The sequence below is a fragment of the Sorex fumeus genome, unplaced genomic scaffold, assembly GCF_029834395.1.
Source record: "Sorex fumeus unplaced genomic scaffold, SorFum_2.1 ptg000110l, whole genome shotgun sequence".
In the NCBI taxonomy this organism is placed as follows: Eukaryota; Metazoa; Chordata; class Mammalia; order Eulipotyphla; family Soricidae; genus Sorex; species Sorex fumeus.
The window spans coordinates 3236042-3263655 of record NW_026606167.1 but is presented as its reverse complement, the minus strand read 5'-3'; the positions used below and the strand labels follow the sequence as shown (position 1 = coordinate 3263655).

Sequence of the window (27614 nt, the reverse complement as noted above, 5' to 3'; positions counted from 1 at the left end):
CAGCAGCTTAGGGAATTCAGAGCCTTGAAACGAGTTTTGCAAAAAGAGTTAAAGAAGCTTCTTTAAAAGATGAGGCAAACTTCTCAGTGCTTTGCCATGAAGTGTGGCATTCACTCATGACACTTATGGTTGCCCTGAACTATAGTCCTTAAATTGAATATTCTGTGTCTATTTGGGTGATTTTTTTCCCTACATTTTTGGAGATTTGTATTTTTTATTAATGCGGATACTTAAGCATTATCTATAATACACTTTCTAACAGAAAGCCAATGCTACCTTTTTTTTTCTTCTTTTAGGGTCACACCCTGCGATGCTCAGGGGTTACTCCTGGCTTTGCACTCAGAAATTACTCCTGGCAGTGCTCAGGGGACCCTGTGGGATGCTGGGAATCGAACCCGGGTCAGCCATATGCAAGGCAAACACCTACCCGCTGTACTATCGCTCCAGCCCCACCAATATTACCTTTGAAATTTCTGTCATGTAAATTTTTTAATGCATTAGCTTAAAATTATGCTGTTTAAGTGCCTTTAATAAGAGACAGTTTTTGAAAAAAAAAATAACGCATGTCATATGTGTGTGTACGGGTATGCAGTGCCATCTTTTTGTCATCCGGGAATTTGACTCCCTGCCTTATGCAGGACATTTTTTGTTTTCTTATTTTTTTACTGTTGGGCCACTCAGCTGTGCTTAGGCCTGGCTCTGTACTCAGGAGTTTCTCTTGGCAGTCTTGGGGGACCATCTGGGATGCTGGGGATCAAACCCAGTTTGATGTACAAGGCAAATCCCTATCCACAGTAGTATTGTCCCGTCGTCGTCGTCCCCGTCCCCCCCCCCCCAGTTTTTTTTCTTTAATTGTATTCTGTCTTTTGGACTGCACCCAGCAGTGCCCTGTCGCACTGGGGTGGTGGCACCAGTGGCACATGGGCTGGGCCGAGAGGCAATGCTGTGGGGCTCACCCGAACCCCCTGAAGGCAAGGCATAACCTGTTGAGTGTTCTCTCTGGCAGAAAATATTGTCACTTGTCCTTAAGTAACTTGTGACCCCACATGTTCACTTTTGAGAAACTGTCAGTCACATACCTGGACCTACTTTCTTCTCCCAGTGACTTGGTGCTTGGTAGGTCCCACCTGGAACTTCTGAACGCTTTCAGAGTCTTGTTCTGCTTTGTAAGTTATAGTTGGTCGTGTCTCCGTTGTAGAGAGTCTCTCGAATCACTCTCTAAGGAAGAAATGTGGATGAGTTGTCTGAAGTGCTTGCTTGGGTGCTGCTGTCAGGGTTGGGAAGGGCTGTGTGAGCTGCGCCCCCGCCCTCTCTGCCACTGTGCTTCTGCCTTCCTGCCCATGTCAGACGCCTGTGGAGTGGGGAGGCGCCCCAGCACTGCTTGTGCCGCCACAGTCACATTGGTGATGCTTTGGAGGTCACACTGTGCTGGAGACAGAACCCAGGGCCACTCATGCCAGGACATGCCCCAGCCCTTAGCATTCACCTTTCTATTTGGCAGCCAGCATCCTTCTGTCCATCCGTCCTTCCTTTCTCCCTTCCTTTGAACTTGCTCCTGGTTCTGTGCTTGGAAGATCGTTCCTGGCAGTGCTCAGGGGACCATGTATGGTGCCAGAAATTGAACCGAGGTCTGCTGCATGCAGGCCAAGCGCCTGCACTCCACCCGATCCTGGCTTCATTTTCTGTGCATCAGAGATTAGTATTAAGCCTTGAATTGAGAAAGCAGACTTCTCAGCATGGCCTTTTACCTCATGAGCTGTTGCTGAAGTTTGTATGCTGTGTATTCAGAAACCTTGAGTTGCAGCGTTTTGTTTCGGGGCCTCAGTCAGTAATGCTCAGAGCTTGCTCTTGGCTCTGCACTCAGGAGTCACTCCTGGTGGGGCTAGAGAAACTTAATGGGACGCCAGGGATCGAACCCAGGTTGGACACATGCAAGGCAGACATCCTACCCTCTGTACTCTGCTCAGGCCTCCAGAGTTGCAACTTCTGAATGTTGCTGACTGTTCAGGAATGACAGCTGTGAGACCTTTCAGAAGCTGTGGGCTTGCGCATGGATTGTGGGGAAGGGGACCCTGACGGTCTCTTCAGCCATGTGTCTCTTGATGTTTCTTCCTGCAGTTTTCAAGCCAGAGGAACTGCGCCAGGCTCTCATGCCAACGCTGGAAGCGCTGTATCGACAGGACCCAGAGTCCTTACCGTTTCGGCAGCCCGTCGATCCCCAGCTCCTAGGAATCCCGGTGAGTTAGCAGTGTAAAATAAAACCGCCAGTCTGGCTCTTAAGTGTACGTTAGTTTATTCTTTAGAGTATCTGTATAAAATAATTGGATTAGAGCGAGAGAGGTAGAGTCAGGGGTAAGTCATATTCATGTGACTGATCCCGTTTGAATGCCCAGCACCAGGGACACTGCCAGGACTCACCCCAAATACACCCCTCCTCCAGATTTTTATTTTACTGACTGTGCTCAGCGGAAGCTCCTGACTCTGTGCTCAGGGTTCAGTCCTAGAGGGATTGGGGACCATATGGGATATTGGGGATTGAACCCAGGTCAGTTCACATACAAGGCAAGCACCTTACCTGCTGTGCTGTTGCTCTGGCCCTGGTTTTATCATTTCCATCCTACTTAGTACCCAGAGTTGTGCCTGTGGCCCCGTGTGCCCCTGAGCCATCTCCCTGTCTGTATTGGTTTTATTTGGAAGGGGCAGGGCTTGGGCCATACCTGGTAGTGCTTGGTGGTATTTGGGGGACCGTATGCATTACCAGGGATTGGACTTGGATCTGTCATGTGCAAGGCAAGTGCCTTAACCCCTGTACTATGTCTCAAACCCTTATTTTAAAAACATTGCATTAGGGGGCTGGAGCAGTAGTGCAGCGGGTAGGGCATTTGCCTTGCACGCAGCCAACCCAGGTTCGATTCCCAGCTTCTCATATGGTCCTCTGAGCACCGCCAGGAGTAATTCCTGAGTGCATGAGCCAGGAATAACTCCTGAGCATCGCCGGGTGTGACCCAAAAATAAAAATAAATATTTTTAAAATTACATTAAAATGTGTGGGGTTTTTTGTGGCTGGGTAGAGCATTTCCGTAGCACATGTGCCCTGAGCCCATCCCCGGTGCCACAGGCCAGACCACCTGGGAGTGTGCTGGACCCCGCACTGCTGAGGTGTGAGTAGGTGCTGTTCCCTATTCTAAAAGAAGGAAAATAAGGGGTTTTCTCAATTCTTTATGTTTGTTTGGGCCACACTTGGCAGTGTTCAGGGCTTACTCCCTGTGCAACTCAGGACCATATTTGGTGGCCGGGGACAGAGCCTGGGTGGGGCTTGCAAAACCATCCCTGTATTCTCTCTCTGGGCTCCTGTTCCTTAATTCTGTTAATACATTAAATTTGCTTTGAAGCAATTTGATTACACTTGGAGATAACTACAATTTCATATAGTGAAGTTGGGAAGATCAGAGACTCCATTCTCATTCCTCGTTCCTGAAAGTAGGCTGATTGGAACGTTTTGTTTTGAGCTAAGTCTCCTACCTAAGGCTAGTATCCACAACACAGGGGAGCAACCAGACTGACAGTGCTTTGTCTTGAAGGATTATTTTGACATTGTGAAGAATCCTATGGACCTCTCCACCATTAAGCGGAAGTTGGACACGGGACAATATCAAGAACCCTGGCAGTATGTGGATGACGTCTGGCTTATGTTCAACAATGCCTGGCTCTATAACCGGAAGACGTCTCGGGTCTATAAGTTCTGCAGTAAACTCGCAGAGGTCTTTGAGCAAGAAATTGACCCTGTGATGCAGTCCCTTGGGTACTGCTGTGGACGAAAGGTACGGTTTAAACTTGACTAGGAAATTCTTTTCCTTGATTAAGCCAAAGGGATATTATGATACTGTGATTCAGCATTTTGGCCACACCTGTGAGCTGGACTCTGTGTCACATAGTATCTCTGTCTTTTTATGAAATAGTCGGTTGCCTAAAGTGATGAGTGAGTGAGCCCAGTCATTGTGTGTTTGGCTGCCTCTGTATCCATTTGTCTGTACATGATCAGTACCTCTGGGATGCAAGTTCTGTCCCATTGTATCAAAAAAGTCTGTAAACAGTGATGAAAACTACTATCCACTGGACTAACATCAGTTTCACCCTTTGTAGTGGCATGGAACGTGATCTAACAGTAAATGGTCTGTATTTAGACATTTTCCCTTTGTTTTTGCAGTATGAGTTCTCCCCACAGACTCTGTGCTGCTATGGGAAGCAGCTCTGTACGATTCCTCGGGACGCAGCCTATTACAGCTACCAAAATAGGTAAGTGGGCAGCAGTGTGTGGAACTGGGGGTTAAAGGGCAGGTCTTTGGGCAGGGTGAGCTCACCTGATTGGAGCCAGGCACATTATTTCTCTCCAGCCTTCAATGGGAACTGCCCGTCCTCGTGCAGCCTGATCACACAGATTACATTTCAGATGAAAGCATGCTTTTCAGCATGGCAATTCAAACTCAGAACTGCTTAATACATTTCTAGCACCAGATCAATTCATTCTTAAGCCATGGTCTCTAGAGTGAAACCACATTAGAGCTGAGTTGATGTACCTCTAAATAAAGGCTGACATGCCTTTTAAGTCAGTAATAAAGTTGAAAATTTTTAGTTTTCTATATGTAAATATTTGCCTAATTTTGACCTTGACAGTCGCATGGCAGGACTTGCGTTGGTGCCAGTTTATTTTTAAAATAAAATTAAAAACATAAAGCTTATAATAGGATTTAGTAAAAAAGTAGTAATCATGTACAAAATCAGATGATGTTTTTATTGAGTTGAAGAACAACTCCCGTACTTGCCTTGCATGTGTGAGAGGCCCTGGGCTTTCCACTTTCGCATAGAGAAAAGAACAACAAGAATCTCCCATTGTTTTGGTAGATGGTGGTGAATGAAAAATAGATCTTCTGGCCAAAGAGCGGAGCAGGCTGGCATGCGTGCTGACTTGCAGGCAGCCCGGACCGTTCCAGCCACAGGCAGAAGTGATCCCTGAGTACCACCCAAACCAAGAAAGGAGTAGATCACCCATTACAGGAAATGGGAGAGTGGAAACAATATGTTGGGGCTGTTTTGAAATTTTGTGCCCGTTGTTTTAAGTGGCCACATGTTGCTAGAACAGGAGGGTGTCCTGGCTCCGGCTCAGGCGGTCAGTCTGGCTTAGGGTCTCGGTGCGACTGAGATGGAGCTTGTGCCTCTTCGCCCCCTTCAGCATTCGGCCCAGCAGGAGCTCCATGGGCTGAGCACATGTGTTGAGTGTGGGAAACGGTTAGAGTCCCTTGAGCACCACCTGGAGGTGACCCCAAAGGCCAGAGAAGCAGAAGTCAGCATTAGGGTGTCAGAGGCATTTCAACTACTTATTTCCTTGGGGCAGTTATATGAGGTTCTAATATTTTGAAGAAACAGAAGAATTTTTATTTGTTCAGAGATATATTGTGGGGTTTTTTTCCTCACGTTATGATTTCTAAATTATTTTAAAATTTATTTGGCGCCACATGTAGCATTGTGATGGGCTCTTGACTCAGTTTTGGGGTGGTCACGACTAGCAAGTCTCCTGAGGACCTCATATTACTGCAGGGAGCCTAGACCTACTGCTGGAAGCTTGTGCTCCAGCCTGTTGAGTATTTCTCTGACCCTAATTCAGTTTTGTTGAAATGGCTTACCATATTCAAGATAATCCTCAGCAAAATCTTATCTAAAAACCTTTTGACCTAAACGTGTCTGATTACAACAGGCCTTGCCAGCTTGCTGTACTGTTTGGTCCCACAGAATGCTGGCATGGGGGAGGGATGACTGTCCCCAAAGGGCACCTACGGGAAGTGCTACTTGAACACCCATCCTGCTGAAAATACTCGAGAAGGGGGATTTCATTTCTGCCTTAATTTCCCCTTCTCCATATATCAGTATAAGCATTTTAAAACAAAAGTTGGAATGTATGCCATCGTCCTTTGTCATGAAATTTCTCTCATTGTGACAAGTGTTACTCCTGATTTCTGGCCCCTCTGGGCCGTTTCAGTCCCTTGACCTGGTACCTCCAGCAATGAGTGCATCCGCCTTCACCTCTGTCCATGTTTGTGGGCACAGGGGCAGTTGTCAGTGTCCGGTGATACGATGCTCAGGAATTCACTTTGGAAACTGTCAGGTGCCAAGTAAAATAAAGTTATGAAACTAAGTTTAAAATCAACTGCATTTGAAGAACGGCACGCCCATTTTCGTCTAGAACAGGCAAATAGCTTGCCATGCTCACCAAGGTTTTGTGGCCTTTTCATTGTGGTTTCTCTGTCACTGGGTTTTTTCAAATCCTGCCTTTGATTGTTTGCACAGAGAAATTCACTTTCAGTAGAATTAATAGTGCTGCTGTGTACTGCTCCCCCGAGGGGAAGATTGTAGATGAGTGTAAACACAGGAATGTTTTTGAAGGTTCTGAAAGTCGAACTCTACTTCCATGGTGAACTCAATTTTACTGAACAAAAGAAATTTTTGTTTTTCTTCTCCCTTTTTTGGTGGAGTGGTGCTCAAGTCTTCCTGCTGGCTCAGGGATCCCCCCTTCCAGGGTCTGGGGGACTGTATGATAGGACCTGGGCAGCTACATGCAAGGCAAGCGCCCTTACCAAGCACAGCACTATTAAGGAGCTCTCTTACATGAACAAACGTGTAGGCAGGTCACACCTCAGCTTATTCTCAGGGTTGTGCTTTCTAGAATAATTGTACTTGAAGGTATTAACATATTGTATTCTGAGAAAGGTAGAGGCCTGATTCTAAGATGGACATTTTGACTGCTGACACTCTTAACTTCAACTATTGTTTGTGAACACTGTAGGGGTTTTTTTTTCTTGTTTTTTGCATTTTTTAAACAATTGCTTTGGCACCTGTGGTCCTAAACTGGGCATTTAGAATCCCAGAAAATCCTTCAAAACAGGTGAAACCCTCTATCAAAACTATTTGGCATTTGGTTAATTTTCGTTTGGCTTTCTAGCTTTAAAATTTTTAAAGTAATTCATGTTGGGAAAACTGTTTATACATTTTCCAGTTCCTAAGATGCCACATATAACTATCCCAGTTATTTGTATATACTGGTATGGGACCTAAAACAATCTGCATTTGAAAATTTATTCCATACATTAACACCCTTATGATAAAAGCCGTGCAGTTCTGTTCTGCTAACTTTAGGTAGCCAGGCGTACATCATCATCAGATACATGGAATATTTCGTTTCTGTAATTCCATATCCATCAAACTGCTTCCTTCACACAAGGCAGACTTGTCACCAGGATTTTAGGTTGGAACGTGAATTTTCAGAGCCACAGTGTATTTCCAAGGTAAATGGAGTTTCACTAATAGGGTAGAAGCGGCCGGGCATTAACATGTCAGCCCCAGTGGCCAGGCTGCCGCAGCTGACTCGCATGTTCCCGGACCCCTGGTGAGGTGCTGCCCGCCTTCCTGCCTCACACACCTACCTGCCAGGGCAGCCTCTGCAGTGCGCTGCCGTTGCCTGCGCAGGCCGGAGGGTCCACTAACTCGACTCCTCCCACTTTCCAGCTGGAGGTCAGGACTTGGCCTAACTGGGAGTTCGTGACAGGTGACAGGGTGGGTTCTGCAGCCACCCCTTCTTCCTCTGGGATACGGCAGGTCTGATTTTTGTTGCCTTGGTGTTGCTGGGCCTGTTAGGCAGCCTGAAGAGAGGCGAAGAATTTGGCTAGGATTTCAGAACTCTGCGGACTCACACACATCATCAGTTTTCCCGTGAGAATCACGCTCAACAGGCTTCTTTCCGCTGGCCCACAGCAGCTAGCGTGGACTGGAGCAGTCAGTTCCCAGTTTGGTTTTTAAATGGGAACTGCTTGTCTGTGAGGGGGACCCTTTTTGCACGTTGTTCTGGTTGCCACTAAGTAGTTCTCTGGTTTCCGTACTTCAGTTTTGCCACGCCTGCATGTGGAAATTCCCTTCACGACATGACTTTAAGGCTTCGGAAATTGCCAGAATATTGGTCTAGTTTATTCCCCTAGAACGACCCCTAGGTAGATACAGCAGCGCTGACGATCTGTCCTGCTCAGGCTGCTTACTCAGCAGCATTCTGAGGGGCTGTGTCCTAAGCAAACGGGTCCTAGCAAGAAACGGATAAATCTAGTCGCTCCCCGTGCTGTCACCAGCAGACGGGAAAGGGAAATGGTCTCGGGTGTGCAGGTCCTGCCTCGCCGCGCTGTACCCTCCTCTCTCCAGTCAGGGGGGCGTGGCAGACAGGCTACTCGCCGGTGGCTCGGGGGGCGGGGGTGGGGGGTTAGTGTAGGTCATGGGGCCAGCGGGCCCGGGCCTGGGTGTTCGTGTGAGTGAAGCCACGCTGTCTGCCTGCCGCCGCCACCAGCTCCACGTGGCACCCGAGTCTTGTCACAGTGTCGTTCTACTAATCCGCTTGGCATCCTGTAGACATAGTTTTGAGCACTAAAACTGCATTTAATTGTGCTGCTGTCACTACCTGACACTCGTCCTTTTCGCTTGTGGTCCACTGTTGAGCGTGTTGATTCTGACACTGTCCTTGTGTGCGCACCCTGTGTATGCGGCATCCGCCTGCGCTTCTGTTGATTTCTCATGTGTCCTTTCCAAACATTTGCTGGTTCCTGTTTAATTGTTCTTGTTTGATAGATTGAGCCCAGGCTCTCTATTACAAGAAAATTGGGATGATGGATAATTTCTCAAATGCAGATTGTGCGTTAAAAATTCAGTCTCGAAATTTGCTTAACTTGGAATGTTGCCCAGTCCAAGCGTCACTGAGGATGTCGGACTGCTAAGTGCTTGGTCCCAGGAACAAAACATCCCACCAAAGCTTAGAGCCGAAGTTTGAAAGTATTTAAGATGGTGCTTGGATTGCTATATATTGTATTACGTATACAATATATCACAGTTTTCTCTCTGTACCTTCCTATTGCTAAATGGCTGGAAAGTCCTTGACTCCGACTGCATTTCTGTTAAATGTTTGTCTAGAATATGGATTTGGTTTCATTTGTATTGTAACCCAGTTGACCTGATTAACATGACAAAAATAACAAATTAAAATGGGTTCTAGTTACTCTGCGTTTTTATACCTTCAAAGACCTGGCTTAACATAGAAAGAAAATACCTGAATTTGCTGTCAGGCATAAATTTTCCATTTTGAAAAACCAAACTATTTCTGTTTAAATTGCTTTTTTGTTCAAAGTAAACTTTTTTCTATTTCAAACGCGAGTTATATTTGATTTTTATTTAAGTAATAACAAAATTCAAAATCCTACGCTTAGGCTCCTTGTGATTCTAATACGAACAACCCCTTGAAACATTTGCATCTTGGAGCTGGCCTGAACCGGGTCGTTGTTAGTGATGCTGGCCTGTGTCGTGTGCAGTGAGACCGAACGCTAATCAATGCTTTGCCTTGGCTTTCTGCTCTGTGTTGTCTTGGTGTTTGCGTCTTACCTTTATGTCTGTGCTATTTGTTCCTTCCCTGTTCTCTAATCCTGCCCTCCCCACCTGCCCGTCCCTCTCATTGTCCTCACTGACCCATCAATCAACCAACAACGCCCCCCCTTCGTCGTGGTGATCTGCCCTGCTCTGATTGGTGGCGTCGTTGCTTGGGTGGCTGTGTGTTATGATGGACCAGTTCACCCAAGTATGGCCTTCTTGCTGACAGGTATCATTTCTGTGAGAAGTGTTTCACAGAGATCCAGGGGGAGAATGTTACCCTGGGTGACGACCCATCACAGCCCCAGACGTAAGTATCCCCGTTGCTTCTCGGGTTGCTCAGCGTTGGTGTCCCGCCTTTCCCATGAAAAATAGGGGAGCCATGCTGCCATCTGGACCTTGGGGAGTGTTTTTCTCACCGTACCCACACTTACACTGTCAAATGAACGGTTTCAGCCGAACCCACATTGCCTCCCTCCCGTCGGCCCTCTTTTTTCCCCACAGATGCTTGTTCTTCTTAGTAGCTGCCAGCCTTCGTTTGGGGGGATTTTTCAGTGATTCCAAAGACGTTAGAATTTAGAAGAGGCACGTGCAGTCAGCCATACCTCAGTTAAAAACAACAAAATGATACCCCCGATTCACAGAACAGGCAGTAGCACACTTGAGGTTTTGAGGGTTCTTTCCTTGCTTTTTTATTGAGGTTCCACGATTCGCAGTATTGTCAATGATGGCCTTGTGCGTTCATTGTTATAACGCTGCCCCCCCCCCCCCCGCCCCCCGCCAGGGTGCCCGCTTCTCAGACCTGTGGTTCAAGAACGCTGGTGTTGCGAGGCCTCCGTCCTTTCCGTTATGGAGCCAAGGGGATACCGAGAGGCTGGTCCCACAGAGCCTTGCTGGGGTGATACCCAGTGGCTCCCCGGTGCTCCCAGGCAGACAGGTGTGCACTGATTCTCACCTCTGCCGAGTTCACCTTTCCTCCCAGCACCCTGCCTCTGCTGTCGAGTGGCCAGGTGTTGCAAGAAAGCCAGCCCATGAATTGGATGGTGCTCCCGTTGGGGGAGCTGAAATATTTGAATCTTGCCACCAGTCCGCCTCATTCTGTCTTTCTCCTGACTGATTCCTGCCGTGCAGGGAGGTCAGCTGGTATGACTGTCTCCCATGGGCAACAAGACTTCCCACACGGGGCCTTCCGGTTTGTGTGCAGCTCAGTTTCACTTTTTCACACAGAACAAAAAGCAGCCACTTGGCATACAGACTGAAGTGGCAGGGGGTCTCCATAGCCACTTCACTCTCATGTCCCTTGCCATCTTCATTTTTTGGTCCGGTTATATGGTTTATAATTTGTGGGTCAAAAGTAGTTCGCACGTGCAGTAATCATAATCAGAGCAGTGAGGAAAGCGACTCTTTTCCCATATGCAGAATAGCTCACAATGGATGTATAACCAGGTATCATTGGGGAACTTTCCAGTTAGGATTTATTGCGTGAAAATGGATTAAGTCTGTCACCGTTCGTGATAGGGGTTTACTTGGAAAGCACCAGGTGTGAATCTCAGCGTACTCAAGGATGAGACTCAGTGTAGCACACTGCTTTGCCTGTGTGAGGCTCTGGATTAAATCCCAGGCGCACACACAAAAAAAGCTCAGTATTTTGACTAGACTTAACTAATCTTATAATAATAAATGTTGATAGTTGGGGAAAGTATTCCAAGGAAGATAGAAAAAATTAATAATAGTTCTTTCTATTGCATATGTTCATCATCAGTGTGTCTACTTGAGATTTTAGCTACTCACCAGCTCGGTTTAAGAATAAGTTGCAAAGTCGTGGAGTTCATGCCCAATTCAGTCAGCTTAATCAATGGCTGAATAAATAGCAATACTCGTATATTTAAAAAAAAAAGTTGCAAAGTAACGTCCCAGATATGCCCTATGTTCTGTAGTAGGGCTTGTGTAGTATTGCAACAGCATATATAGCTGTAGTTCATATTCAGCAAATAAATTTTAATGAATGTTTTTTCTTTTTCTTTCTGAAATAAGGACAATTTCAAAGGATCAGTTTGAAAAGAAAAAGAATGATACCTTAGATCCTGAACCGTGAGTATACAATTCTTTCTGACATGTAGAATTTAGTATATATTAGAAAAGGATTGGGCAGCAGGAGGAAATGTTGGAAATAGGGACCTTCAGTTAGAGGTTATTCCAGAAATTCTTGTTAACGCCTGGAAAGTCTGTGTCTCTCACTCAGGATGCCCTGGCTGGGCTCTGAGTGAGATCAGGTGGCTATTTGGTTCTCTCTGCGCTTCTTCCCCAGCTCAGTCACCGGCGCCTCGAGGCCCTATTTAGTGTGATTCTTTAGAGACCAAAGGCAGAACTATCTGGTGGGGTACTAGGACATTTCAAGGGAAGTCTCTGGAAGAAAACCTTAGAAATCCCGTTCTAAAAATGAGCCAGGAGAAGTCTGGGGTGTGCTATGCGCTGCCTTCTCTCCGACATTCCAGTGCGTTTCCCAAGCCTGCGTTGGGTGAGAGTGTCGCTGGCTTGCTTTGTACTAGCCCCTAGTGAGGCTTCAGAGTAAGATCTTGGGTGTCCCCTCCAGGGGTCCCTAGGGCCACATGCTGTGGGAGCGCACCACTGGGCGCGTGGATCTACGGCCATGGCATGCCCAGAGCTCAGGAACGGCTGAGATGTTGTTTCGAGTGGGTCTCTCCTCTGTAGACAAACTCAGCTTGCAACCTTGAATCTTCTCTTGGTCATTTTCTTAGTCTCTGCTACTAACCAATGTCGAGGTCCGAGTGTCGAAACCGGAAGCTCGTGCCAGGGAGATAGCTAGGGGGCCCTAGCGCTGCATCACCAGGCACTGAGCTTTCCAGTTGACCTAGTGTCACCAGGAGTGGCCCCAAAGCCCCCACCACAGCTTGAGAGACTTTAAAAATAAATAATCTCGCAGTGCTGAGGACTTGGCCCCGGCTCTGTGTGCAGGCGGGGATTGAATCCAGGTCAGCTGCTTGGAAGGCAAGTGTGCCCTAGCTCCTAGACTATCTCTCTAGCCCCTCAGATTTTGTTTTATTTTTTGCTTTTTTTTGGTTGGTTGGTTTTGGTTTTTGGGCCACATCTGGCAGTGCTCAGGGCTTGCTCCAGCTCTCTGCTCGGGGATCACTCCTAGAAGGTCTCTGGAGACCCTGTGCAGTGTCTGGAATCGCACCCAGGTTGGCCGTGTGCATGGCGAGTGACCCCTGGGCCCTAGCCCTCTGGCCCCAGAGCTGGCCCTGCAGGGGACGACAAGCCTGATGTGGTGAAGCGACTCTCCCAAGCTTCCCCATGTGGAAGCTCTGCAGGGGACGCCGGGTAGTCAGGCTGAGCAGAAGTGCTGTGTGAGTCGGGAAGGCCCGAGACGGGTTCACGTGGTGCCGAGTGCGCTGAGGGTGAGTGTTCCGCACAGCTTGGGAGGGGGGCAGAGCGGGGCCGCGGGCACACACCGGTGTCCAGGGCACTGCAGAGACAAGAGGCGCGGGGCCTCGTGAAGCTGAGGCGAAGTGAGGGAGTTTCTGGCTTTCCGTGCAATTTGAGTCAAGGGAAGTATGGACTCTGACCTTGGAGCTGCCTGGCATTCCCAGGTGACCGTAGGACCCTGTGAGCCACCGTGGCCCCTTGTCCCGGTCAGAGCAGAAAGGAGCAACGCTGAGGCTGTCTGTCAGGAGGCCATTACGCCTTTTGTAACCTAGGGAAGCACTGACGTCAGTAGTGCCAGGAGTCAGGCCTGGAAATCCACCTTGATGTTGATTTGGAGTCAGGGAAAGGGAGGTGTCTGCTAGCGGTCACTAGCAGCGCTGTGCTTCAGGGTCATCCTTGTAGGTGCTGGCGATAAACCAGGATCTACAGTGACACTAAGGAAGTGCCTCACCTCCCTCTAGTCTTTCCCTGGCCCCTTAATTTTATTTATTTTTTTATTTATTTTGTATTTTAGTAAGATTTCATGTCTGGTTGCAAAGGATAGTGAGAGAAGGTGGCCTGAGCATTTGTGTAAGGAAGCTGGCCGTAGGCAGACTGGAGTTCGTAAGCGCAGCTGAGTCTGGCACCTGGTGTTGGAGATTGCTCGAGTCCGGGGCGGGGGGCGGGGGGTGAGGGGCCTGAGCGGGCCACCAGGCCGCCATGGACTGCGGGGTTACACTGCAAATTCTTGTCTTCCAGTTTTGTTGATTGCAAGGAGTGTGGCCGGAAGATGCATCAGATTTGTGTCCTGCACTATGATATCATTTGGCCTTCGGGGTGAGTGACTCCCTGGTGATCCTTGTTGTCCTGGGAAGGAGAGCAAACAGAGGGAGGACCTGTGTCTGCTCGTCCCCATCAGGAGCGTTGGCCTGCTGGGTCCACTGCCCTCTGCTTCCCACCACGCTGTGACCCCCAGTGTTGAGTCCTCGTCGGCAGGATGCTCTTTCTCCTTTGGTCTCCTCACACCCCTTCTTTTTTACCACCCCCCAGCTTTGTGTGTGACAACTGCTTGAAGAAAACTGGCAGAACGCGGAAAGAAAACAAATTTAGTGCTAAGAGTAAGTGGTGGAAGGGTGCCCCTCTTCGGGTCTGCAGCATAGAGGGACCCGCATCGTCCCCTGCTCTGACACCTTTTGTCCCGGGGCTCTGGAGCTTCCTGGCCTGTTGTACTCAGGGGTTACTCCTGCTCTGTGCTCGGCTCGCTGGGGAGGGCTCAGGATCACAGCGGTGCTGGGGTTGAATGCAGGTCGGCTGTGTGCACGGCCGGACCCTGTGTGCCAGGTGGCTCCCGGCCCCAAGGAGCCTGTTTTTAAGGGGGAAAAAAGACAAAAGTTACTGAGAGAGTACAGGGTAGCAGGCGCCTGCCTTGCTTCTGGTATCCCGGTTCAATCCCGGCACCAAAATGATACCAGAGCACAAGCCAAGAGAATCCCCAAAGCACTGCCAGGTGTGGCCCCCAGAACAAGCATCAGGCCACAGGAGAGAAAGAGGCAGAGCCTGGGGCCACGGTAGGGGGGAACCCGCTGTCTCTCATCCCTGGTCGCTCACCTGCCTTCTGCGTTCCCAGGACTGCAGACCACGAGGCTGGGGAACCACTTGGAAGATCGGGTCAACAAGTTTCTGCGGCGACAGAACCACCCTGAAGCCGGGGAGGTGTTTGTCCGGGTGGTGGCCAGCTCCGACAAGACGGTGGAGGTCAAACCCGGCATGAAGTCACGGTTTGTGTGCACACAGCACCCTGCTGGGCCCCGCTCTTGGCCCCCTTGCTTTCTGGAAACTTTTCCAACCTCAGCATGTAGCCTGCCCTCCTCACTGGGGAGGACCTTCCCCCCACAGCAGGGGCTCCTGGAAGGCTGCAGGGGGAGGGGCCAGGGGTGGGGTGTGACTTTAGCGGCTCTCCTTGGTCAGGCACCTTGTGGACAGTTACTTTCGTTTCAGATTCGTGGATTCTGGGGAGATGTCGGAGTCTTTCCCGTACCGAACCAAAGCACTCTTTGCTTTCGAGGAGATTGACGGCGTGGACGTGTGCTTCTTCGGGATGCACGTGCAGGAGTACGGCTCCGACTGCCCGCCTCCCAACACCAGGTGGGCTGAGCCGAGGGAGGGGACAGGCATGAGCCCAGGGCTCCTGCCAGTGGTATGTGCAGCCGAGCTCCTATGAAGAAGTTTTGTTTGCTTTGTGGTGTTAGGGATTGAAGCTGGACCTCAGATGCAAGGCGAGTGCTTGCCCACTGAGCTCCGTGCCCGGCACGGAAGGGACGTTCCGACTCTTCTTTTGAGCACATTTCATGAGTCGGTGCTGCTCCTGGTGCTCTGGGTGGCGCTTTCTGATGGGGGGGGGGGGCAGCACACAGACGTGGGGGCCACGCTGAGCTGGACCAGGCTGAGGTGTGCCTGCGCAGAGAGGTGGCGCGCCTGGGCTGGCGGGTCTGCAACTGCGAGCCCAGGCCACGCAGGGCCGGTCCCCAGGCCTCCGGCGCCCTGGAGCCTCAGAAGAACAGCTGGGGGGTGAGCCCGAGGGTGTGTCGCTCACCATGGAGGGCTGGAGGGTTGGCCCCAAGGAGCACAGGTGCCGGGTGGGTGATGCTGGGGGCTGACCGTGGCTCTGCTCCGTTTTCCAGGCGAGTCTACATCTCTTACCTGGACAGTATTCATTTCTTCCGGCCCCGCTGCCTCAGGACCGCTGTCTACCATGAGATTCTTATTGGATACTTAGAGTATGTGAAGAAGTTAGGGTAAGTCTTTTCATAGTACTCAGGTTTTTAGTTTTACATATTTCTGTTTTAAAGTGACACATTCTACCATTCTAGCAGGATTTGGAGGTCTCCAAAGCCCCTTCACACAGGGCGGCACCTTCCTGCCTCCCTGCCCACTCTCCCCCTTCCTTTCCTGCTGTCTCCTGACAGTCTCCTGCAGTGTAGTTTCCAGTTCACTGCAAATCCTTTTCCGAGCATTGTTCTCCCCTCAGTAAGATCCCTTGTACCTGTTTGCTGGCTTGGGGGGCTTCAGGAGGGCGGTGTATTTCTTTGGGTGTCAGTATCCAGCAGTGCTAAGGGAGCACTCCCACCTCTGTGCTGTGAGCTATTCCCCTGACCCTTACATTTTCAGGGGGCAGGAGGGAAATTGGGGCATGTGTCACACCCAGCAATGCTTGGGAGCTACTCCCAGCTCGGTGCTCAGAGTTACTCCAGAAGTGCTCGAGACCACGTGGTACAAGCGATTGAACCACGGTCGGCAGCCTGTGAGACGAGCACCTCTCCCTCCTGCTGTCCCTCTGGCCTGTGGAGGTCACTCATAACTTTGTGTCTCCATAAATTTATGTCTTTATTTTTCCTTTCTGGTTTTTGAGTCACACCCAGCAGGCTCAGGGGCCTGGGGGGTGGCCACGGGCCAATTGAGCACCCGACCGCTGGCATGTTGCTCCGCCCGTCCATATCGTATCTCTCTGGACACTGTAGAGTGGAGTCCTGCGAGATGTGGACTCGTGCTGGCTGTTCCTCTCTCTGTTGCCGTGTTAGTCTCTTACATTCCTTTCCCTAAATTGAAAAAGAGGCACTTGAGCAAGATGGCCTGGACTTGAATAAGTGAGGTGCCTGGGGGTGTCCCCGACCCGGCATGGGCCCTGCCTGGCCACACACCCTGGGCGGCGCTCTCAGCGCATTCTGCAGAGTTCCTCTCGGCGCCCACTTCATTCGGACATCCCTTTGTGCTCTCTTCCATGCTCTGCTCAGGGGTCACGCCTGGCTGGCTTGGGTCCATTGAGGATGCCGGGACCTTCCCCACTGTATCTTTCTCTCTGGTCCCTTCTTTCTTCACTTGTCTTTGTGATTTACTTCCACCCTGACTTCTGCCCCAGCACCTCAGCCGTTTTTCCTGGCATACAGGAGCGTCTCACTAGCCCTTCTGATTCTGTGCTTGTCCTGCAGATATGTGACAGGACACATCTGGGCCTGTCCCCCAAGTGAAGGAGATGACTACATCTTCCACTGCCACCCCCCTGATCAAAAGATCCCCAAACCCAAACGCCTGCAGGAGTGGTACAAGAAGATGCTGGACAAGGCGTTTGCAGAGCGAATCATTCACGACTACAAGGTACCGGGAGCTGGAGGAGCCGCATGTCATGGCTCTCCATGGTCTGTCTCAGCTTGGAGGCCTTGGGTTTGTGTGCAGTTTGGTTTGGGGTGGGGGTCAGGGGGTGATGAGGGCCACGCCTGGCGGTGCTCCAGAGACCGTACAGGGTGCCAGGATCAAACCCAGCCAGCCATGTGCAAGACAAACACCCTCCCCACTGTCTGTTGCTCTGGCCCAATATTCAGTTTGAATTAAAGAATGAAAATCAGAGCTTGCTATCAGCCACATTCCTCAGGTTTTTAGTTGGCACACTCCAGCCAGTGGTTAGGGCACCTGCTGACCAGGGGTCCATGGGCTTCCTGTGTCATGACCCCAAGTGCCCTTACCCAGCTGCAGAGCTCGGAGTCCGTCATCTTACTGTTGTGCTCCGGTCCCTCTCCAGGACATTTTCAAACAGGCGACTGAAGATAGGCTGACAAGTGCCAAGGAGCTGCCGTACTTTGAAGGGGACTTTTGGCCCAATGTGCTGGAAGAGAGCATCAAAGAGCTGGAGCAGGAGGAGGAGGAGAGGAAGAAGGAAGAGAGCACTGCAGCAAGTGAGACCACGGAGGTGAGCTCTCATGCAGTGGGCTCTGGGACCTGGGTGCAGCCCACTCTGGGTGAGCAGAGATGTGAGCTCGGGGCCATCTCGGGCAAGGAGAGAGGATGTGCGTGGCTGTCAGCTACCCGAGACGGGACAGGCAGTGGTCAGGCCAGGTGTGCGTCTCTGCAGACACCCCCCTGCCTCCCCCCAGCCCTGCTCACGCTGGGCCTGTGTTAGTAGGAAGGAGTTCCAAGCGAGTGTCAGGCGGGAGCCAAAGGCCCGATGGAGCCCCTCCTGCCGGCTCCCCCAAAACAGGTGAGGGTGGTCTCAGTCGGGCGGGTAGGTCACTGAGGCAGTGAATGAGAGCACAGTGGATCACTCAGCCCCCCCGTTCCTCCCCAGGGCCGGGGCTGACCTCGCCTCTAGGGGGAGACAGGAGTTCAGGGGGCTCCGGAAAGGAGAGTGCCCACTCAGAGCGGCTGCTGCTGGTGCCGCCCTGGGCTGCGCCCTCGGTGGTGCGGATTCTTTCATGTCACCGGACTGTTGAAGGGTTAAGGGGACGGCCCCACCTGGGTTTCCTGTGCACACCCGTGAGAGGCCCTGAGCCACGGTGGTGTGTGTGGCAGAGCAGCTAGACGGGCACTGCCCAGCACCTGCTTCTCCCCGGGGAGAGGCGGCCTCGGCTCTCGGTTGTTGGTTCTGAGCTGTGTTCTGGTATGTTCTCCCAGAGGTCACATCCCCATAGTTGGCGTGAGATAGGCAGCGCTCACTCGTGTGCGTGAGTCTCCGCCGCCCGCTGGTTCCTGGCCTCGTGTGGGCTCTGCTTCCGAGTTTGCCAACTTCCTGGCGGCTTCCCCATTGGCCCCGCGCTTACCCGGGAAGCCAGGCCCCTCTCAGCTGGTGAGGGGCCTCGGGGCCGGCCTGACCACTCTGTGTGCTGCTGTAGGGCAGCCAGGGAGACAGCAAGAACGCCAAGAAGAAGAACAACAAGAAAACCAACAAGAACAAGAGCAGTATCAGCCGAGCCAACAAGAAGAAGCCCAGCATGCCCAATGTGTCCAACGACTTGTCCCAGAAGCTCTACGCCACCATGGAGAAGCACAAGGAGGTGGGCCCGGGGCCGTGCCGAGCGGGGAGGGCAGGGGCTCGGCCCAGCCCCTGGGCAGCGCTCACCTGGCCCTCCTCCCCCGCAGGTCTTCTTTGTGATCCATCTCCACGCTGGGCCTGTCATCAACACGCTGCCCCCCATCGTCGACCCCGACCCCTTGCTCAGCTGTGACCTCATGGACGGGCGCGACGCCTTCCTCACGCTGGCCCGAGACAAGCACTGGGAGTTCTCGTCCCTGCGCCGCTCCAGATGGTCCACGCTGTGCATGCTTGTGGAGCTGCACACACAGGGCCAGGACCGCTTTGTCTACACCTGCAACGAGTGCAAGCACCACGTGGAGACGCGCTGGCACTGCACCGTGTGCGAGGTGAGCCCCGACTCGAGTGGAACCGCAGGGCTTCCGCTGTGTGTGCCTGGACCCCCCGAGAGAGCATCTGAAGCCGTGCGCGTGAACAGGCGCTGCTCCTCCAGGGAGGGCCAGGACCCTCATGGGAGAGGAGGGAATGGCACGCTGGGTTCTGTTGTCATTTGGCGGGGCAAGTGGCCCCGGGCTTTGCTCAGGAGTCCCCCGGCCGTAGTTGGGCCCTGTTGTTTGTCTTTTGGCTTTGGCTGTTCCTGGTGGCAGCACGTGGGGTCCCGCTGGTGTCAGCCTCTTTCCCCTGTGCTCTCCCCAGCGGGGTCCGGCACCCTGACCCCTGCCCCACGGTCCAGGTGGCGTCTGAAGCAGAGGGGTCCCTACGTCCTCCCTTGCAAGTGAGGCCCATGTGCCCAACACCTTGGGCCTGAGGGTGGCAGGGCAGAGGAGTCTGCACTGCACTGTCCCTTATCCAGGTGGTTTTCAGGAACCGGGGAAGACGAGGCAGTACGTGGGCCCCATGGTTTAAGCCAGGGCCTTCTTCCTGGCGAAGGCCTCAGTGCCGGCTTCTCTGGGCGCCCCCCGAGGGCGCCCAGCAGCAGCCCAGTTAATGGAGGGGGAGCAAGCTCAGATGCAGGCAGGAAGGGGGTCAGTGTCCACTAGTGCCCCTGTGGGCAGGGTCTGAGGGCCAGTCCACGAGCAGTGTGTTTCCGGAGTTGTCCGGGCTGCAGCGTGTCCGGGCGCCCGTGCGGGGCGTGTCCCGGCTGTGCGCTCACATGCGTGTCCCCCTTGGCGTCTGCAGGATTACGATCTCTGCATCAACTGCTACAACACCAAGAGCCACACCCACAAGATGGTGAAGTGGGGCCTGGGCCTGGACGATGAGGGCGGCAGCCAGGGCGAGCCGCAGTCCAAGAGCCCGCAGGAGTCCCGGCGCCTGAGCATCCAGCGCTGCATCCAGTCGCTGGTGCACGCCTGCCAGTGCCGCAACGCCAACTGCTCGCTGCCGTCCTGCCAGAAGATGAAGCGCGTCGTGCAGCACACCAAGGGCTGCAAGCGCAAGACCAATGGCGGCTGCCCGGTGTGCAAGCAGCTCATCGCCCTCTGCTGCTACCATGCCAAACACTGCCAAGAGAACAAGTGCCCCGTGCCCTTCTGCCTCAACATCAAACACAAGCTCCGCCAGCAGCAGATCCAGCACCGCCTGCAGCAGGCCCAGCTCATGCGCCGGCGGATGGCCACCATGAACACCCGCAACGTGCCTCAGCAGAGCCTGCCTTCCCCTACCTCAGCGCCGCCCGGGACCCCCACGCAGCAGCCCAGCACGCCCCAGACGCCACAGCCCCCCACCCAGCCCCAGCCGTCCCCCGTCAGCATGGCCCCGGCCGGCTTCCCCAGCGTGGCCCGGACTCAGCCCCCCACCACGGTGTCCGCTGGGAAGCCCAGCAGCCAGGTGCCCGCCCCGCCGCCCCCCGCCCAGCCCCCTCCAGCCGCGGTGGAGGCGGCCCGGCAGATTGAGCGCGAGGCCCAGCAGCAGCAGCACCTGTACCGGGTGAACATCAACAACGGCATGCCCCCAGGGCGCGCGGGCATGGTGGCCCCCGTGGGCCTGAACGTGCCCCGGCCTGGCCAGGTCAGCGGGCCGGTCATGCCCAACATGCCCCCCGGGCAGTGGCAGCAGGCACCCCTCCCCCAGCAGCAGCCGCTGCCCGGCCTGCCCAGGCCAGTGATGGCCATGCAGACCCAGCCATCAGTGGCCGGGCCCCGGATGTCCAGCGTGCCGCCGCCCAGGAGCATCTCTCCCGGCGCCCTCCAGGACCTGCTGCGGACCCTGAAGTCGCCCAGCTCCCCGCAGCAGCAGCAGCAGGTGCTCAACATCCTCAAGTCCAACCCACAGCTGATGGCAGCTTTCATCAAGCAGCGCACGGCCAAGTACGTGGCCAGCCAGCCCGGCCTGCAGGCCCAGCCCGGCCTCCAGCCCCAGCCGGGCCTGCAGCCCCAGCCGGGCCTGCACCAACAGCCTGGCCTGCAGAACCTGAACGCCATGCAGGCTGGCGGGCCGCGGCCCGGAGTGCCCCCGCAGCAGCAGGCCCTGGGCGGCCTGAACCCCCAGGGCCAGGCCCTGAACATCCTGAACCCCGGGCACAACCCCAGCATGGCGAGCATGAACCCACAGTACAGAGAGATGCTGCGGCGCCAGCTGCTCCAGCAGCAGCAGCAGCAGCAGACACCGCCACCGCCTCCAGGCAGTGCGGGCATGGCCGGGGGCATGGCCGGGGGCATGGCCGGGCACAGCCAGTTCCAGCAGCCCCCGGGACCTGGCGGCTACCCCCCAGCCATGCCGCAGCAGCGGCTGCAGCAGCACCTCCCCATCCAGGGTAGCTCCATGGGGCAGATGGCGGCTCCCATGGCACAGCCAGGGCTGGGCGCTGACAGCGCCCCCAGCATCCAGCAGGCCCTGCAGCAGCGGATTCTGCAGCAGCAGCAGATGAAGCAGCAGATCGGCTCGCCCGGCCAGCCGAACCCCATGAGCCCCCAGCAGCACATGCTCTCAGGACAGCCACAGGCCTCGCACCTCCCCGGCCAGCAGATGGCCACGTCCCTCAGTAGCCAGGTGCGGTCTCCGGCCCCTGTGCAGTCTCCACGGCCCCAGTCCCAGCCTCCACATTCCAGCCCGTCGCCACGGATACAGCCCCAGCCTTCACCACACCACGTCTCGCCCCAGACTGGCTCCCCCCACCCAGGACTTGCCGTCACCATGGCCAGCTCCATAGATCAGGGACACTTGGGGAACCCCGAACAGAGTGCAATGCTCCCACAGCTCAACACCCCCAACAGGAGTGCGCTGTCCAGTGAGCTGTCCCTGGTCGGCGACACCACAGGAGACACCCTAGAAAAGTTCGTGGAGGGCTTGTAGCATTGAGAGCGCGCCGCGGCCCGCGCCGTCCTCGGACCTTTTGTACTGGACCCCGGCGTCTAGGCTCCTTTGTTCCTAGATGGAACTGCTTCTTCCATGCCCCGGAAGGGTCGACCGCTGTTCAAAGAAACAATACAAAGAATATATTTTTTGTTAAAAACCAGTTGATTTAAATATCTGGTCTCTCTCTCTCTCGCTCTTTTTGTTTTTGTTTTTTCGTTTTTGTTTTGGGGGGAGGGGGGTTTTGTTTGGATTCCTTTCACCCTCATTGGTGGTGACTCATGCCTTTTTTTAACGGGAAAAACACGTTCATTATATTCATATTTTTTATTTGTATTTTCAAGACTTTAAACATTTATGTTTAAAAGTGAGAAGAAAAATAATATTCAGAAACTGATCCTGAAATAATGCAAGCTTATAATGTATCCCGGTAACTTTCAGACGTTGCGGGAAGATTCTTTTCTATGGTGAACTCTGTGGGCGTCTCCAAGTACTACCCTGGACGTTAGCATCGGCCCCTGCGCGCACACGCACACACCCACACACACGTCTATCTATACAGACTGGCCGAAGCCAAACTCTTGTCTTGCAGATGTAGAATTTGTTGCTTTGTTTCTCCGATAAAACTGGTTTTAGACAAAAAAATAGGGCTGATCACACTCTCTTAGACCATGCTGATGTTACTAGAGGAAAGGCGTTCTTTCTATTCTTCCATGTGAAACTTGAAATGAGGAAAAGCAATTCTAGTGTAAATCATGCAAGCGCTATAATTACTATAAATAAGAAAATTCAAGGAGATTCAATCACTGTATAGAATGGTAAAGTACCAACTCATTTCTTATATCATATTGTTAAATAAACTGTGTGCAACAGACAAAGGGTGGTCCTTGAATTCATCTACATGGTGTTAACACTTCGTGTTGGGGGGTTTTTGTTATGAAAATGGCTGTTTTCAACATTGTATTTGGACTATGCATGTGTTTTTTTCCCCATTGTATATAAAGTATCGCTTAAAATTGATATAAATTACTGAAGTTTTTAACATGTATTCTGTTCTTTAAGATCCCTGTAAGAATGTTTTAAGGTTTTTATTTATTTATATATATTTTTTGAGTCTGTTCTTTGTAAGACATGATTCTGGTTGTTTGCTCGCAGAGGAGCGCCGGGGGCCGTGGTCCTGGTTGGCCGGGCGGGGTCCGCTGGGTTCCAGCAGAGTCCAGAATGTTCTTTCTCCAGCAGCGGAGCTCCTGGGCTCAGTGTGGTGGCCACACGCTCGGGGGCTCACAAGGGGACTTGCCCTGAGTCGGGCGCCCGTGGGGCAGCAGAGCACTTTGTCTCTGTGTGCTGCCTGCCGCGGTGTGCAGAGGTGCTTAAGTCCCAAGAGCAAGTGCCGCAGGGAACTGGTGTCAGCAGCCCTACCCTGGAGGCCGCTGTGGGAACGCTTGCACAGAGCCCACAGCCCACCTCTCTGTGGGTGCAGTTTCACGAGCCCTCTCTGGCCAGGTGGCACCTGCGTTCCGGAATGCTGCCGAAGTCCTCAGTGAGCCCCAATGGGTCCCCACGGTGGGTCCAGCCCAGGAGTCCTTGTCTGCCGCAGTCTCCGACGGTTTCCCAGCTTGACCCACAGATGGGAGAAAGTCATAAGCCGCCGCGCTCATCGGGGGTAAGTTTGGAAATGAGGTCCCAAACAGCAGCTGCCTGCCTGAGCCCCGTGCTGTTACCTGTCATCTAAGTGTGCGGGGCCCTAGATTGCCAAGGACTTAATCGGAGCCCAGAGCTTTGTCTCAGGCCCGGGAACCAGATGAATTCAAGCCAGGTAAGAGGAAGACCACCGTGTAGCACCACCCCAAGGGCATGCAAAACCTGTCCCCGCAGTGGCCCTTGGCCGTCTCGGCGGTTTGCTGACCTCCACCATACATCCAGACCCTCTTGTGAATCGCCTCCAACGATGGGAAGCGAGTGTCCAGGAAGAAGGGGCGCTGGCTGGCGGGGCCCCTGGCGGAGCAGCTTGAGCCCACCCAGCCAAGGTGCAGCCTCTCCTGGGTCACCCCGGAACCCCACACTACCGGCCTTAACCTCTTGGCATCCGAGGTCTGTGCCATCCAGATGTCCGAAGGTGCAGTCTGGTTGCCAACCCTATGCTGGGCATAGGAAGTTTCTGTAAGGGAGCGGGAAAGCCCCCACTCGTGTCCCCTGCTCTGTACCTAGAGGAGAAGAAAGCCCTAGATTTGTGATCGAAAGGGGGAACTTTGAAATGTACTGGTGTTTATAATAAAAACTGGTAAAACTGCTTGGATTTGAGGATGGTTCCAATTGGCTACTGACCCTCGGAATTAGCCTAGCTGCCAGGGATGAGACTAAAGATGGCAGCTGAGTTTGTCTTGTGCGTGTTTTCGAGGTCGTTGAAAACGGGAATAGGGAGCCAAGAGATGATACCAGGGGTTAAGGTGCTTGCCTTGCATTCTGCCAACCCCAGTTCAGTTCCCTGGCGCCACATGGTCCCCAACGGACTGCTGGTGTGGCCTCCAAACCCAAAATAAAAACATTTGGGGGGTTGGAGAAATGGTACAGTGGCTAGGACGATTGCCTTGCATGTGGCTGACCCCAGGGTTCAATCCCCGGCACCCCATAGGGTTCCCTGAGCACAGCCAAAAAACAGAGAGGCCCGGCCAATAGTACAGTGGTAGGGTGTTTGCCTTGCACATGGATGACCCGGGTTCAATCCCAGGCACCCCATAGAGTCCCCTGAACACAGCCAGGTAGTTCCTGACTCAAAAAGGGAAAACCTGAATAGAATGATGTGCCTGAGTAACAGAAGGGGCCGTCAGCTTTCTACCTCAGGCTGAGTGGGCAGCTGGTAACTCGCTCGCAGTGGTTAGGTCCCTGCTCAATGCTGCAGAACAGGAAATTGCTGAGTGCTGGTTAGTGGCCAGCGTGCCACCAGGACGTACTCAGAAACATTGAGGGTGTGGGAATGAGGAGTGCCCTCCTGAGGCCCCGAAGCTAGAGTCCACACTCTGGGATGTCCTGGGCTGTCTTGCTTGGGAATAACTTGTGCGAAGCCAAGGGAAGGGAAAGAGTTAAATGAAGCCAGAGAGAGCTCAACTGGTGGAGGGCACAGTTTTCGTGGGAGAGGTCCGGGTGCTGTGCTGGGAGTGGCCCCCAAAACGAAACAGTGAATTGAAGACTCCAGGCCCACACAGGCCAGTACAGTTTTCCAGGGCAGATCTGGCAGGGCCAGAGGGACTCCCAGGGAGCCGAGACCGGGCCTGGGGCAGAGTCCAGGAGGGCTTGAGCCTCAGCAGGAGGGAGCATCACGCAGATAGATGCCGCCAGCTAATTCCCGCAGTAAGTTCCTGGCACCCGTGGATTCTTAGGGAAAATACAGAGGACACCCCGGAGAGGCCGTGAGGGTCATGTCCGGGCTCCCTGCACTGTCCATGCCTAGGTTTATAGCCAGACAGGGACGGAGACTCCTTGCCCTGGGGGCGGGGGGAGGAGCGGGGCAGAGGGGTATCACCAAACACGGCGGCAGAACTCCACGGGAACGGCCCCACAGCCAGCCCATGTCACCAGTGAGCACAGGGATGGTCCAGCCTTCCGGGAACATCGTCACTGATCCACCCCACCTAGATGCGAGTTCCGAGCTCTGCCTGCCTGGCCCAGCTGAAGGGCCTTCACTGTGAGGGGCTACGAAGAAGCAGGGGGGCAGAGAGTGCTGAGGGCCGGGACGTGTCTGCAGCCGGGCACCGGATTTGGCCCCTGAGCAGGGGCTCCCTCCAAACATCCACCTACGTTTCCGTTTGGTAAGAGCAGCTCGGAGCCAGAGTAGTGGTTCAGACACTTACCTTGCACCGCAGCCGTGTTCGATCCCTGGCACCACGTGGTCTCCAGCATCAGGGGCTGTCACCCTGCAGCCCCCTGGCACTGCCAGGGCGGCCCGGGTAAACCCAGCATCTCGGCCCGAGCACTGGGAATCCCAGAGAATCACCATGGGGGGGTCCTGAACCCCTTCTGGGAGTTGGAGGGGCACCTGCAGGAGGAGCAGCTTCCTGGCAAGCACTGGCCACATATGACCAAGCGGTCGGCTCAGCCCTTGAAGGGCCCAACAGGTAAGTGGAGGCAGGTGCTAGATGGGACTGGCCCGAGCTGGGCAGTGAAGCAGTTGCTCCAGCTGCCAGCAAGTGGCAGGTCTCTGAGGGCAGCAGGAGGGGACAGTACCCTAAGGCAGTCAAGCCAGCCAAGAGGGCAGAGCCCTGCCAGGTGAGAAGACAGAGCCACGGGTGCCCGACAAGGCAGCCAGTGATAGCACCAGCTTTGTCCTAACTGATCTGCAGCGCGACCTTCACCCACAAGGGGCCATGGGGGCCACGGAGAAAAGGCCAAGACGCCCCCTGCATCTGCAGCGCTGCCTGGGAGCTGCTCTCGACATCTCATTCTTTGATTTTGGGGGTAGCCCAAACTGGCAGGGCTCAGGGGACCCTATGCAGTGCCGGGCTGGAACCCGGAGTCGGGCTCGGACAAGCCAGCACCTCACTGTCTCGTCTCTTTGGCGCCATCTTTTAATGTCACCAAGTCAGCTGCCTTGTAAAAAAAAAAAACCTGGGCATTGAGCTGGGCGTCTCACTAGCTCCAGGGCCTCGCTCGGTCCCTTAGGCCACAAGCCTTTCTCCTCTGCACGAAGGGGGGAAGCTCACACCCCAGAACACGGCACTGTGCGCAGAGATGAAGCGCGGAGAAGCAACCGAACTGGGGGATTCTCCAGTCAACATTCTGTGCTCATTTGTTTTGGGGCCACCCGGCGGTGCCCAGGTGTTACTCCTGGCTCTGCTCTCAGGAATGACTTCTGGCCATGGCCATATGGGGTGCCAGGCACCAAACCCAGGTTAGCCGCTTGCAAAGAAAGCGCCCTACCCACTGTATGATCTCTCCTGCCCAACATTTGGTTTTAATTGTGCCATACCCCCCAAGCTTGAGCCTCATCCAATGTTGCATTTGTCCAATGAAACGGCGACCCTCACCCATCAGCCAGTCCTAGCCCCGGGGAGCTATTCTGTTGCCACCTGTGTCCTGACACATGACATCAAAGCATGACTGTCTACCTTCCCGAGCCCAGGACTCAGGCTTCCCGGCCACAGGGTGACAGGCGCCAGAGCTTCCGTGCTCAGCCAGAAGCCAGGGTGCCAGCCAGCCTGCCTGTGCACCCATCCCTCCCGGGGCTGCTTCTGGCTGTTGTGAACCTGCTGCAGGCCCTGGTCACAGCCCCACTCACTCCATGGGAAGGCAGTCACTTCTGGAAAAGAAATGTCAGCTTACGAGTGGCCGTGTGATGGTGCGAGGAGTGGGGGGAGATGTCACCTTCTCTCGCCTCTTCTCTGCTTCCCCCAAGCAATTCCCTCCATCAGGACCATCCAGGTCCATCTGCATCACTCACTATATTGTGTGCGGACAGAATGGAACATCGTCACAGCCCCTCACATCCCAGCATGTGCCCATGCATCCCAGATGCAGCTGAGGTGGCTTCTACGGATGCCACAGACCAAGAGAGGACAGAAGACCCAGGCTTCTGCTCCCCAAAGAGCAAACTTGTCAGGTAGAGGCCCATACCCTTAACTGAAACCAAGATTCCCTGCTTCCCTTTACCAAA

General features: G+C 53.6%; 1 protein-coding gene across 3 annotated transcripts in view; it reads left to right on the top strand.

The window, feature by feature from the left end:
- Positions 1-23015, top strand: part of CREBBP (CREB binding protein) — a 104818-nt gene extending 81803 nt beyond the window's left edge. For all 3 annotated transcript variants that reach the window (XM_056134973.1, XM_056134972.1, XM_056134970.1), the window contains 15 exons: positions 2119-2237; positions 3582-3821; positions 4208-4296; positions 9677-9757; positions 11482-11538; positions 13633-13710; positions 13924-13991; positions 14501-14651; positions 14872-15018; positions 15555-15668; positions 16860-17025; positions 17447-17614; positions 18534-18695; positions 18781-19062; positions 19853-23015. In XM_056134973.1, the coding sequence (XP_055990948.1) occupies positions 2119-2237; positions 3582-3821; positions 4208-4296; positions 9677-9757; positions 11482-11538; positions 13633-13710; positions 13924-13991; positions 14501-14651; positions 14872-15018; positions 15555-15668; positions 16860-17025; positions 17447-17614; positions 18534-18695; positions 18781-19062; positions 19853-21967 (4037 nt within the window). In that variant the 3' untranslated portion in view covers positions 21968-23015. The remainder of the gene's footprint in view (positions 1-2118; positions 2238-3581; positions 3822-4207; positions 4297-9676; positions 9758-11481; positions 11539-13632; positions 13711-13923; positions 13992-14500; positions 14652-14871; positions 15019-15554; positions 15669-16859; positions 17026-17446; positions 17615-18533; positions 18696-18780; positions 19063-19852) is intronic.
- Positions 23016-27614: the final 4599 nt, after the last annotated feature.